Genomic DNA, 14,117 nt, shown 5'->3' with positions numbered 1-14,117 from the left:
AGCATCAAATTGACTGAACTGAAAAGGAACGTTACAGTTACGACTGTAACCCTGATTCCCTGAATGGACGGAACGAGACGCTGCATAAGCTGGGCGCACTACTGATTACTTGATGCAAAAGTTTCGAGAGATGCGAACTCTTGCTTACAGTCAAAAATCTTGATCAGATGAGCACCGTGCTCTAACTTATATGTTCATGGTGATGTGCGCATTGGGGAAACACTATCTGGCAACAAAATTGGCCTGATTCTAAAGGGCTTGGTCACTCCTGGATCGTCACTCCTGGGTGGAGCTTCCCATAGCATCAGCAACTGATGAAGCGTCTCATTCCCTCCTTTCAGGGAACCAGGGTTGCAGTAGTAACCATACAGTTTAACCATAGTAATATTGTAATAACCATGACTTTAGTAACCATGTTTTTTTGGCTGAAACCATTGTTTTGATACAATTAACCATGGTTTACTACAGCAATACAGTAGCATCCATATAGTGACCATGATTCTCTCGTTGAAATAATGTAGTAGCCATGACTGTAGCAACCATGGTTAATTTTGTTTTGTAAAAGTGAAGCTTGACTGTAGTCTAACTACTTAAATTTATGAGATGCTTGTAACTTGAAAACCTACAGTTTCAAAGTAGCTTTCCCATCACTGCTTTAAAATGAACTTAATGTTCTTAATGTTCTTTATGAAAACTATTTCTTTCTTTATTTGGGAGTTACATATGACCCAGACATGTTCATATATCCATGTTTCCATTGATCATGGTATAAATATTGGTGGCATTGTACTTGCTTGTTTTGATTATTGGAGGGCTTACCTCCCCTCCACCCCATATATATACTTGAATGGAATTATCTATTGCAGGAAAAAAGTAGACACTTTTTGTTACATACTACAGGACTTAAGCAACACAGTTTGACTTAAACTCATAATTGTATATGCAACAAACTCTCTAAGAATGTAGAATGGCTAGCATTGTATTTATGATGTGGCTTTATGGTCGTGTGTGTTCACACTGTTTTCCCTCCCACTTCCTGACATGCTATTGTAAACCGCTCCTCAAAGCTGTACTGATATCAGTACTGCAGTTTGTAAACGTTCACATTGGAATCAAGAAAGACAATACCTAGCCACAAAAGAGGATTATTGAGATTTGACTTCATAACGTACTTTCATAAGGAAGTAAAATGTATGTATTAAAAAAATTTTTTTTACCGTTTACAGTACTTCTAAATCGTATGTTTTTTTTTTAATATAACATTGTATTACATATGACAACTACTGGACCTATATCTGATGGTAAAACCATAAAGTTATAAAATGTTCATTGTCTTTGTACAACTGATATTGATTGATATTGGTGATAGATATTGGTGCATTAAATGTCATGTCCTTTGTATTTCTGTTAGTTAATACAGTTGATAAATGTTTGTGATTATTTCTATTTCTTCACTAATAAGAGAATTGCTTTAATACTTAACTGCACATGGTATTAAATATTTAACTGTATGAATAGCTTAACTATAAAAGTTACTTAATAAATAACTGTTTAAATAGGTAAATTTACATATATTACTTGGGTTTTCTATAAATAATAAAATAAACAGAAGGTTCAGTGACAGATTTTTAATGGTTTCACACTTCTTAAATTTATCTTAGTATAGGTGTAGTCGTACACCATCAGATTTTCAGTGCCTTTAGGATTCGCTGCCGTACTTGAAGTGCCAACGTCGTCTCAGGTAAGATGTGAGTGCTTTTACCTGTCATAGACCTCTGTTATGTACAACACAGGATATGCTTAAGACTTTTTAATTTTAAGCAAGACATGTGCCAAATGCATTGAGTTGACAAGAAAATAAAAGAATGCCACACCTACATTCAAATGAATTTGTGCATGTTGCATCTAAAGATATGCCTGCTTCCTTCCTTGTAAGCTCTCAACATGCTGCTTCAAAGGGAAGTTAGCAGTTACAGTCATCATAAAAGTTCACAAGAAAAAATTCTGAACTTAAGTGACCTCACAGTATTTCTATACAAAATGTAAATTGTAGGATTATAAATTAAATAAGCTTTGCAAAATATGCAAATAATATAGGTAGTAGAATCTTTAAGGGGAATCACACAAAAACATGAACAATTAAACACATTTCCCACTAAATTATCATTTCCATAATGTGTGTATGGTCAGATATTTTACTTTTGAGATCTTTGTAATTCCCATTATTCTTTATGGTAATTCTAATATGATTCCCACTGCTGTAATACAGTTTTATTTTATTTTTTACAGTGATTGATTAATAAATTAATTTGCGAAATGGTACAATATATTAAATATTTTAGATTTACGCATTTTATTCCATAACAAAATTCAATTAAATTGAATTGCGTAAACTTTAACAAAATTACAAAATATATATTATTTTAAGTTTATTAATAAAAATGTGTTTAATATTCAATTTGATGGAATTATGTTAATAAATTAAAATGAGTAAATTTTAAAAATAGGCTAACATATGTTTTTAGTTAGTTCACCCAAAAATGTTAATTTTGTCAATATTTACTCACTCCCTTGTTGTTCCAAGCCTAAATTACTTTCTTTCTGCTATGGGACAAAAAAGGAGATATTAGGTAGAATCACAGCCTCAGTCACCATTCATTTTCTTTTATTTTGGGGTGAAAAATGAACCTGCCATTTTCTTGACGGGTTTCATGTGATTCACCTATTGAGTGAAATGTGAGATTTACTGTTTACTAAATGGACTCAATTTAAAAGGGTGGCATTCCAATGTTTCTGTTATTCACATCAATGTGGACTTTCGAGAATCTCAAGTTTCTCCAACGAATGGAAAATGAAAATATGCAGTTATTGAGTTACTTAAACAGGAAGTAACTAAAGAGAACAACTTAAATTTCCTTCCAGAAAGTCATGACTAGATTGTTGTAGGTTACTAGAAATCACAAGCAATGCAAAAACTGAAACTGGCGAGGCAAAGAAATTGCACACACCTTGGGAAAATAATTTGTCTCATATAGTGTTTGTTTGTTTTTGTTATTTAAATTTTGATAAAAAGCAAGATAGATTGTTTTCAAGGCTATAGGTTTGATTCCCAGGCAATGCACATACTGATCAAATGTATAGCTTGAGTGCATTTAAAGTTGCTTTGGATAAAAACATCTGCCAGTTGCATAAATGCAAATGTGTTAAATTCACAATCTATGAAAAACCTTGCTTTATTAGATTTGCCGTGATTGCATTTGGGCCCAACATAGAAGAAAGCAAGATCATTGATCTTTGTCTCTCTTTAAAGTCAAAGATCATCAGTAGAGTGAAAATCATTATTACTTTATATGTACAGAACAAACAGAGTATGTGTGTTTTTGCCATCTGTTCTGTGTTGAATAAAGGGGTTTCATATTCTGTACTCACACACCCTGGTTCTCAAGGGTCACAATCACACACTTAAAAGTCAGAATCAGCAAGTTTAGGTTGGTTTACATCCTTGTGTAATGATTCAAATTAGACCCTTTTATAAAAGGGAAATGTGGGCGCATACATTCACAATTAATGTAAAATAGTGTATTGCTGTATATGCCACTAAAATGTGTTGCTGTTGCTCAACAAGTAAAGAATTAACCTAGTAATGGCAAGGTCATGGGTTTGATTCCAGGGAATGCACTCACTGGATAGGCAGGGTTGGGGAGTAACGGAATACATGGAATGAGATTACGTATTTAAAATACAAAATATAAGTAACTGTTTTCCACTACAGTTACAATTTAAATCATTTAAGTCTTACTGTACTGGCAGAGTTTTTATAGTCAAAACAAGTGAAAAAATCTACCAGTGCTGAAGAAGTAATCCAAAGTATTTAGAATATGTTACTGACTTTTAGTAATCTATCAGAATATGTTACAAATTACATTTTACAGCATGTATTCTGTAATCTGTAGTGGAATACATTTCAAAAGTAACCCTCCCAACCCTGTGGATAGGCATAGTGATGGATATATGCATCAATACTGAGAGTATTCAAGAAGGTGGAATGACTAAACAAATACTTTCACCTTTACAGAGGACAGAGCAAAGGAGAAAGAGAGAAGAAGAGATGAAAGAGTGAAGAATCTGGACATGCATGGCAAGATCTCACAGTTGTTCTTGATTAATGCATTAACGTGTGGCCTGGAGGTATGCCTGGCTGCTGGGACCATCTACATCCCTCCAATGCTGCTGGAGGCAGGGGTAGAGGAGCGTTTCATGACCATGGTGCTGGGTAAGTAATTGGGCTGATATTATGAACTTTTATTATTGGTGTTTGCTGTGATGCTATGGTTGTTGCTATTCATGAAGATGAATGACAGGCCTACCTCAGATCATGCACCGGCCATATCTAGCCACCAGAATATCACAGGGACACAAAAAAATCATGGAAGAATTAGCGGGCCCAGCTCCGACTTTGTGGTAGCGAGTTTTGCATGGGCAAACACCACCATATTTTCTAAAGAAAATAGTGTTAAATGTTTTGTTGGCGTGGCCTATTGATCATAGGGTTAGATCTGGGTTGGTAATCATAAAGTTTGCAGGCTGGGGTTTCAAGTTTCACACAGCGAAATTATGTGAGAGTTGTGTCAAGTGACAAAATGTGTGACTTGCTCTATCATTTTGAGTCACTTTGACACAGAAACACATTTTAGGGTTTATGCTCTAAAGCAATAATGAAAGCATTACAATTATTATAACACACATAATCACAACAACGGTTTGGGGTGGAAACATAATAACTGGATAAGTTAGGTTTGTCAAGACAAACTTTGATGTTGGCTTAACAAAGCCTCATCTGAAAGTTTTAACTAGTTTTAAAGTATTATGGTTACATAGATATTACAGTACAACAAACAGATAGCTAATTAGCTACTGTAAATAGTCAGACAGACTGATAGACATACAGACAGATATGAATATCTGATAGATAGATGGATGGATGGATGGATGGATGGATAGATAGATAGATAGATAGATAGATAGATAGATAGATAGATAGATAGATAGATAGATTGACTGATTGATTGATTGATTGATTATCCACACTAGAACAGCATTTTCCTCTACCGAAAATGGAGACTTTCGAAAACTCTCTCCATAGCTGCGTACTTCGGAAAACGATGACGTTAGAAAAATGTGTGCTATGTCTTTTCTCACTGATCGGTATACAGTTTTCCAGTAGTGAGTAATCAAATATCTCATAGAACTACATTGATAAAATGTTCAAACAGGCCAAGACTAAAGTCCATCTGTCAAAAATTCAAATGTAAACAAACCCACATATGGCACTTAAGTTTTGTCCCTTAAGTTGCTCTCCCTATCTTTGTATAGAAATCCAATTCCTCAGTGATCAACAACTTTGGTTGTTACCTCCAAAATAAATATGCTGGAATAGAACATTTGACCTGATCCATCATTCTGAGTCAATTTGACCCAGAAACACATTTTGAGTTTTATGATATCTAATAAAGTTAAAAGCAAAGTCTTGGTTTTCTAACAATATAATTAAGCCAACATACTGTTATTCTACAGACTTGGTTTAAGGTTTTCCCAAAATCTCTAAACCTGTTTTGCATACTAGTATGTATTTTCATAAATGTTCTACCATTTTAATCTTTTTATTCAGGTGTGGGACCCGTGCTGGGGTTGATCTTTGTTCCTTTAATTGGCTCGGCAAGTGATAGTTTGAGAAGTAAATATGGCCGCCGCCGACCCTTCATCTGGGCATTGTGCATAGGTGTCCTTCTTGGACTATTGATCATCCCTCAGACGTCCACCCTTGTCACCCTATTTACAACACAAGAATGCCATTGGTTGGAGGTCCCACTACTGGTTCTTGCCATCTGCTTGATGGAATTCTGCGGCCAGGCCTGCTTCTCCCCTTTGGAGGCCCTGTTATCAGATCTCTTCCCTGGAGAAGATGAGAGCCGCAAGGCCTTCTCTGTGTACTCCCTAATGCTCAGCCTGGGTGGATGTGTGGGCTACCTGCTACCCGCAGTTGACTGGACCACTTTGGATGCTGTGGTCTACCTGGGTGGTCAAGAGGCCTTCATTTACATTGTGCTTACCTTTGTCTTTCTTGCTTGTTTGATGAGTACAACCTTTATCTCTGAAGAGCACACTGGAGGAGAAAGGGTCAGAGAAGTCGAGGACTCCAGAAAGCCTGCAAACCCTAGGACTTGTTGGAATGCCTGTGCAACGTTCCCCAGAGTTCTTTTCTGCCGAAGAACACTCTCTACCATCCTGTCTGTGCTTCCTCGGCTCTACACGCTCTGCAGTCGAATGCCAAAAGTCATTGCAAGGCTGTTCGTTGCTGAGCTGTGCAGTTGGATGGCTCTTATGTCCTTTATGCTGTTCTACACAGACTTCATTGGAGAAGGATTGTATAAAGGGGTGCCCAGTGCAGAGCCTGGATCCCTAGGAAGGATACGCTATGACGAAGGTGTGGTTTAATAATACTGTATACACGTAAAAATGTACTGTACATATTTATACCTATTTTTAAGATTTAGGCATTTTAATTGTATAACAACTTTCCACCAATCTTGAACTGAATAATAATGTACATATTATGAATTGAGAGTACACGTGAATTATTTCATTTTAAATTAATATGGACTATTAAAACAATACAGTTTCGCAAATGGCAAAGCAACTACATTTTATACTTAGCAAAGTTAAGCATATTTATAAATCTAATTTTAACCATATTTTTAAATATTTGCATTGAAAAGTGATAATTCTGAAGCAAATGATCAGTGTTGGGGAACGTGTTACTTCTAAATAAAAGTCACTATTCATTTTTCAAAATATCTGTAGCTCAACTGGTTTAGCATGATGCTAGCAAAGGCAAGGTCATGGGTTTCGATTCCCTGGGTTGCAAATTGGCCGAAGTTTAGACATCTCTTGTCCGAGGGCCAAACATCCCGTATACAAGGCATTGTGTCCCACACTGAAGCGGCAAAATGCTCAAGGGGGACCACTTGGTGGGTAGATGTGGGCAGGGCCGGAGTGGGATTCATATTCAGCCCGGGATGTCATGTCCAAATCAGCCCACACCCAAAAGGGGGGTTGGAGGTGAAGATAATAACAATAAAACAAGATCACAGCAAAAATATGCAATATATGTAATTACTTGAAAATTATTGAAGCTCTCCATGTCATTATACCACATACAGCATTCACTAAGATTTTCACTTTGTCATAAGACATCATTGTATGTGTTGTAAAAATAAGTGAATGTTAAAGGGATATTTGATCATTTCCTCACCCTCATGCCATCCCAGGTGTGTATGACTTTCTTTTGCAGAACATGAATGAAGATGTTTAGAAGAACTGTTGGTCTATTCAATGCAAGTATGAGAAGCAGTGAGAAGCAGGTCAATAATTAAGTCATTTTTTACTATAAATCTCCACTTTCACTTTCATAAGCACTCTTCTCTCTTAAGAGTTCTTCTTCTGTTTTTGGTGAGTTACATAAGCATATCGCCCCCTACTGGGCAGGGAGGAGAATTTATAGTAAAAAAAAAAACGTAAATATTGATCTGTTTCTCACCCACACCTATCATATCGCTTCTGAAGACATAGATTACACTACTGGAGTTGTATGGATTACTTTTATGCTGCATTTATGTGATTTTTGTACCTTGTGAGTTCTGATCATCATTCACTTGCACTGAAAGGACCAACAGAACTGAGAATTTTTTCTAATTAGCTTAATTTGTGTTCAGCAGAAGAAAGAAAGTCATACACATCTGGGATGGCAAGAGGGTGAGTAAATGATGAGAGAAATTTCATTTTTTGGTAAACTCATTTATTTTAAAGACTATCTAGGCATATAATAACACTATAGAACTGTAAATGTTTATAACTCTTTCAAGATGTACAGGCTCACACTTTAAATGGTCAGTGCTTTGTATTTTAGATAATTAAAATAGCAACAGATCCATTGAAACAATTAAGTTTGGGTGATTGTTTTTACATTTTTACATGCCATTCAAAAACGTTTCATTTTATAATGATAAGAGTGAAATAAAAGACTGAAAATAACACATTTGTACTTTTCTTTTACTTGGAATGTAAATGTTCACGACAAAGGCAAAATGGTTACTGTCTCTTTAAGAGGGTTTTATCGCATGATACAACATTGAAGGCACTCTGTGCAGTTTGTTTAATTGACTTTAATCTTTTGAGAGCTGTAAAGTCCCATTATTTTCGTACCGTGATGTGCTGTTGCATCTGTATTCATTTACTTGAAGTATTCTGTTATTTTGTGACAAAAAATAATTTTGCTATTATCATTCTGCACTGCTAAGGAAGAGGATTTCAGAGATTAATTGATTGAGACTGTGAGACTGCAGTCAGTATTAAACTTGTATGATCTTGTACCTGAAGCACGTTCATCCATTCAGCTATTAGTAGCCTATCTGTTCTCGATGGATCTTCCGTGATCCTGTGGCAATTGTTATGCGCCATATGATAAAAGTTTGTCAATCAACATACGGACCTAACCTGCCCAATTTTTGACCAGCCCAGCGGGAATTCTCCCGATCTTCCCTATTGCCACTCCGGCCCTGGATGTGGGTCCCCGTCCCATACTGAGGAGCTCAAAATGCTCAAGCATTGCATATTCGCATGCTGAAATGTTGACAACATTACAGGATATGCAAATGCTGATAAAATGTATATATCTTGAATGCACTGTAAGTTGCTTTAGACAAAAACATCAGCAAAATTAATAAATATGAATACATTGTTACTTTATATGGAAGCAAAAATGTAAGTTACTTTGCATTACTTTATCTCGCCATCAGTTGGCTAAGGCTTTGTCTTGTAAAAAACGGTATGCTATGTTTGGATTTCAGGGTTTTTTTTTTTTTTTTTTTTTTAATACATTTTATTTGAAATTATATTTATTTATTTATTTATTTTTTGCTGTAGACAAATGTTGGTTCCCATAGTTTCCTTGCAATAACTATACCCCTGTATAAACATCATACCACTTGATATATAGCTTAATTATACTGGGAGTGAGCAATCTAGCTTTGACACGTTTCGTGCAGTATACAGTGTGTGACAACATTATTGGGATGAGAGAGGTGTTAAATTGTAACATATCAGTGAACTAGAAAAGTAACTAAAGTTGCTTATTTGAAAATATCCAGGTACTATAATGTAAAAACATATTAATTTAGTTTGGGAACGTATACCCCCAACCCTTCTGGTGATCATTTGTTGAAGCTTATAACAGGAATGTGTGCCTCTTTGTCACTCCAGGTGTACGAATGGCAAGTCTGGGACTTTTTCTGCAATGTGTGACATCTGTGGTCTTCTCGTTGGTTATGGAGCGTATGGTGTTGCGGGTTGGTGCTAGAAAGCTGTATCTGAGCAGCATGGTACTCCTTGCAGTGAGTACAGCTATCATGACTGTCTCTCACAACATTACATTAGTCACCATTATGGCTGCTGCTACAGGATACACCTTCTGCACCCTGCAGATTCTGCCCTACACGCTAACATGCCTTTACCACTCAAATACACAGGTAATGGGTTTAATTGCACCTACAATTAATGCTCACATATCTTACACGGTGTCCAGACAAAGTGTGAAATGACAAAATGACAAGTGATAAATTCAGTTTCTTCCATGTTTAGAAATGGTAGTCGTAATGAATTTTTTAGGGCTGTTGAATAAATGCGTTAATTTAGGGCGACTATTTGGTTTGAAAAGGCGCGTTGCCTTAGCAGCTGGAGCGCTGACTGCCCCCTGCTGCATCAAGGTGGTGCATCAAGCTTGAATTGCTTTAATAGTAGAGACATTATTTAATACAGAATCTATGAGCAGGACGAGGGCATGATTAATTGCGTGCATTTTTTTGCGCATATATATTTTTTAAATATAATCAACTGCACTAAATTAATGCTTTAAATCGACAGCCCTAGTTTTTTAGGTTAAAGTTTCATTTTATGACAACAAAACTGTTCCATGGCTCTGCTGAATATTGGTGCAGGAATCACTGTCAGAGTCTTTTTGTTCTGTCCAAATCGGTGAAGGAGTGCAGAACTTTAACCCATTAAGTATTCATGGAATGGAACTTCCTTTTTCTTTTTCTTTTTTTTTTTTATTAAGAACTGGTTCTTCATCCCAGACCTATTCATGTTAAGTTTTTTTTTTTTTTTTTGTTCTAACCAGCCATGATCACAACAAGCAACATTCGTGTTCAGTCCCTTGGTATTTAATTCTGTTGTGTCATGCTGGTTGGCCTTGCCAACAGTGAAATCTCATCGTTACAAAATCCTGCACCATAGCTGTAAATTAAACATCAACTGTTCCGAATGGCTGTGTCGATTTTGTTGCATCACACACATTTTTGCTTAAGGACAACAAATTACTTGAACAAATTACTGAAATGAATTGCTTGAAACGTGTCACTTCATGTCTGATTAGTCCACAGTATTATAATCAAAAATAGTTCATTAACCAAAATAAATAAATAAATAAGAAAATAATAAACTTTTAACTTATATGTATGTGTGTGTGTGTGTGTGTGTGTGTGTATATATATATATATATATATATATATATATATATATATATATATATATATATATACACTTTATATTATGAATATTGTTTTAATCGTTTTTTTTTTTTGTTTTTTTTTTTGCTTAAGCATCCTCAACAACTCTAAAACAAACATTTTTACTTACTTTTCAGGTGTATTTTTCCAGTGACAAATGCAAACTTTATATCAGTGGGAAGGATCTGCTGTTGGTCAAATCTGCCGACATACAGTCCTTGACCAAGCCGAAAAGGACCAATGGGTGCGTCAGTGGCTACCCTGGTGGCCCGCCCAAAACGATACCCTTCCAAAATAATTTACCAACCTCAAAACCACTTAATCTGCATGTGTCTTTCTCCATTGAGTCACAACCCACACAACCCCCAGCCCTCAGAGGCATGGGTACAGACATAGCCATATTGGACAGTGCCTACCTGCTGTCTCAGGTAGTGCCTTCTCTTTTCATGGGCTCCATTGTGCAGCTCTTTCACAGTGTAACTGCATACATGGCCTGTGCGTCTTTGCTGAGTGTGGTGGCTGTGTATTTCTCCACTAAAATTGTCTTCGAAAAGACCGATATGGACACAAGTTGACTGTAATGTCACCTAGAGACAAGGACTCTGGATTGTGACAAGAAACTTAAAAGGCCATAGAAGGCTTAAAAAATTTAAAAGGCATCTGATTCTGTTTTAAGTGATGTTTGAATGTTTTAGTGTACTGTATTTTAATATATTTGGAAAGATTGATGGTGATGTGTCACTTTGCAAGTACTTAATTTTAAAAAGCATTGCTTGTAAAATATTAAGTAAAAATGTGGCCTTACAGTAAATGTAAAAGGGTGTTGCATTATCATTGTTAATAATAGTTCAAAATGCATTTGACAAAATGATGGTTATCTAACCTCTAGTGTCTTATTTCCATGTGGCCATAAGCAATATTGAACAATTTTATATCCTTCAAGAACAGCAATTACACAAATTACGATGAAAGTATTAATTGATTTGTGTCTGATGAACTCTGCAAGTGCAGAAGAGTAAAACATGTTAATATGTATAACACATATTACTGTCAGATAAACCTGTTTACTCTAACATGTTTATGAAATTATCAAGGCAAACCTATAAGAAGAGTGATGTTTACATATCTGGTTCATAGATTATTCATTGCCTAAAGAGTACATCAAATCTTAAGATTAGCTGGTTATGCTTCTCTTTATCATGGCTTTTGCTTAATTTATTGGAAAAACAGGACTGGACTTTCTTAGATGTCTCAATAATTTCTCTATGCATTTAATTTCAAGTATCTTGATTAAGTTATTCTGTCATTTTATTGTATTTCAATTGCATCTTTACTATTTGTTTTGGTTCTAAGAGATAAAGTTGCTTTTAAAATAGCAACGTTATCTAAATGATAAAAGCTATCTGCAACACAATTATAGTGTTAGTTTGAAGTTCCTGATTATTGTTCTTTATGGTAAACTGGCTATACATGTAATTGCATACTACCATACCACTGCTATGCAGTATTGTGTGCAGTATCCAAATTTTCTTTTATACATTTGCCATAATGCAATATTCTTAACTTGACCTTCCTTTTACGTCGCTATGTTTGGAATGGAATACTACAGTTTACTACTATGTCAGTACTGTGCAGTATACTACACACATTTTTTTAATAATAAGTGGAACAGCATGCATTATGCAACAATAAATATTTAAACAGTAATATATGATATTGTTGTGACATGACCACCATGTTGCGAGTAATCATCAACTTGGAAATTACGGTTGTTTTGCATTTTTAATGTTTATGTAAAGTGTCTTAACTTTTTAGTTGTTTGATCAAATAATGAATAAAAAAATGTTTTTTAAACATATTTCACAGCAGACATTACTTTGTTCATTCATCACACTGGAAATGGACCATTAAGTCGATCATATGGGTAATATAGTCATATGGCCATTTGTTCCACACATACAGAACATTTTCAAAATTTGCACAGTATACTTATAATATACTGCAGATATAGTGTGGGTGTTTGCAAATCTGAACATACAGGTGCATCTCAAATTAAAATGTTGTGGAAGAGTTCATTTATTTCAGTAATTCAACTCAAATTGTGAAACTCGTGTATTAAATAAATTCAGTGCACACAGACTGAAGTAGTTTAAGTCTTTGGTTCTTTTAATTGTGATGATTTTGGCTCACATTTAACAAAAACCCACCAATTCACTATCTCAGAAAATTAGAATACATCATAAGACCAATAAAAAAAAACATTTTTAGTGAATTTTTGGCCTTCTGGAAAGTATATTCATTTACTGTATATGTACTCAGTACTTGGTAGGGGCTCCTTTTGCTTTAATTACTGCCTCAATTCGGCGTGGCATGGAGGTGATCAGTTTGTGGCACTGCCGAGGTGGTATGGAAGCCCAGGTTTCTTTGACAGTGGCCTTCAGCTCATCTGCATTTTTTGGTCTCTTGTTTCTCATTTTCCTCTTGACAATACCCCATAGAGTCTCTATGGGGTTCAGGTCTGGTGAGTTTGCTGGCCAGTCAAGCACACCAACACCATGGTCATTTAACCAACTTTTGGTGCTTTTGGCAGTGTGGGCAGGTGCCAAATCCTGCTGGAAAATGAAATCAGCATCTTTAAAAAGCTGGTCAGCAGAAGGAAGCATGAGGTGCTCCAAAATTTCTTGGTAAACGGGTGCAGTGACTTTGGTTTTCAAAAAACACAATGGACCAACACCAGCAGATGACATTGCACCCCAAATCATCACAGACTGTGGAAACTTAACACTGGACTTCAAGCAACTTGGGCTATGAGCTTCTCCACCCTTCCTCCAGACTCTAGGACCTTGGTTTCCAAATGAAATACAAAACTTGCTCTCATCTGAAAAGAGGACTTTGGAACACTGGGCAACAGTCCAGTTCTTCTTCTCCTTAGCCCAGGTAAGACACCTCTGACATTGTCTGTGGTTCAGGAGTGGCTTAACAAGAGGAATACGACAACTGTAGCCAAATTCCTTGACACGTCTGTGTGTGGTGGCTCTTGATGCCTTGACCCCAGCCTCAGTCCATTCCTTGTGAAGTTCACCCAAATTCTTGAATCGATTTTGCTTGACAATCCTCATAAGGCTGCGGTTCTCTTGGTTGGTTGTGCATCTTTTTCTTCCACACTTTTTCCTTCCACTCAACTTTCTGTTAACATGCTTGGATACAGCACTCTGTGAACAGCCAGCTTCTTTGGCAATGAATGTTTGTGGCTTACCCTCCTTGTGAAGGGTGTCAATGATTGTCTTCTGGACAACTGTCAGATCAGCAGTCTTCCCCATGATTGTGTAGCCTAGTGAACCAAACTGAGAGACCATTTTGAAGGCTCAGGAAACCTTTGCAGGTGTTTTGAGTTGATTAGCTGATTGGCATGTCACCATATTCTAATTTTTTGAGATAGTGAATTGGTGGGTTTTTGTTAAATGTGAGCCAAAATCATCACAATTAAAAGAACCA

The 14,117-nt window shown here is 36.0% G+C and overlaps 1 protein-coding gene across 5 annotated transcripts; it reads left to right on the top strand.

Annotated features, from left to right (window-relative positions):
- The first annotated feature begins 1,054 nt into the window (after positions 1–1,054).
- Positions 1,055–12,407, top strand: LOC127427876 (solute carrier family 45 member 3-like). Of its 5 annotated transcripts, none has more exons than XM_051675765.1 (6): positions 1,055–1,191; positions 1,662–1,741; positions 4,076–4,273; positions 5,669–6,484; positions 9,319–9,449; positions 10,760–12,407. In XM_051675765.1, exons 3-6 carry the CDS (start codon positions 4,132–4,134, stop codon positions 11,195–11,197), a joined length of 1,527 nt encoding a protein of 508 aa, XP_051531725.1. In that variant the 5' UTR covers positions 1,055–1,191; positions 1,662–1,741; positions 4,076–4,131; the 3' UTR covers positions 11,198–12,407. The 5 variants fall into 5 exon arrangements, with proteins under 5 accessions (XP_051531725.1, XP_051531721.1, XP_051531723.1 ...); XM_051675761.1 differs by having other exon boundaries at positions 9,319–9,584; XM_051675763.1 differs by having other exon boundaries at positions 1,662–1,748; positions 9,319–9,584.
- Positions 12,408–14,117: the final 1,710 nt, after the last annotated feature.

Source organism: Myxocyprinus asiaticus, chromosome 37 (genome assembly GCF_019703515.2).
Source record: "Myxocyprinus asiaticus isolate MX2 ecotype Aquarium Trade chromosome 37, UBuf_Myxa_2, whole genome shotgun sequence".
In the NCBI taxonomy this organism is placed as follows: domain Eukaryota; kingdom Metazoa; phylum Chordata; class Actinopteri; order Cypriniformes; family Catostomidae; genus Myxocyprinus; species Myxocyprinus asiaticus.
Note: the sequence above shows the minus strand (reverse complement) of the source record. Positions and strands in the feature narration are given on the sequence as shown.

Excerpts from the sequence above, each read along its gene's own strand:
- LOC127427876 (XM_051675761.1), top strand. The coding sequence starts at position 4,132 with ATGCATGGCAAGATCTCACAGTTGTTCTTGATTAATGCATTAACGTGT. Across the intron at positions 4,274-5,668 it reads TTTCATGACCATGGTGCTGG|GTGTGGGACCCGTGCTGGGG; the intron begins GTAAGTAATTGG and ends CTTTTTATTCAG. Across the intron at positions 6,485-9,318 it reads AAGGATACGCTATGACGAAG|GTGTACGAATGGCAAGTCTG; the intron begins GTGTGGTTTAAT and ends TTGTCACTCCAG.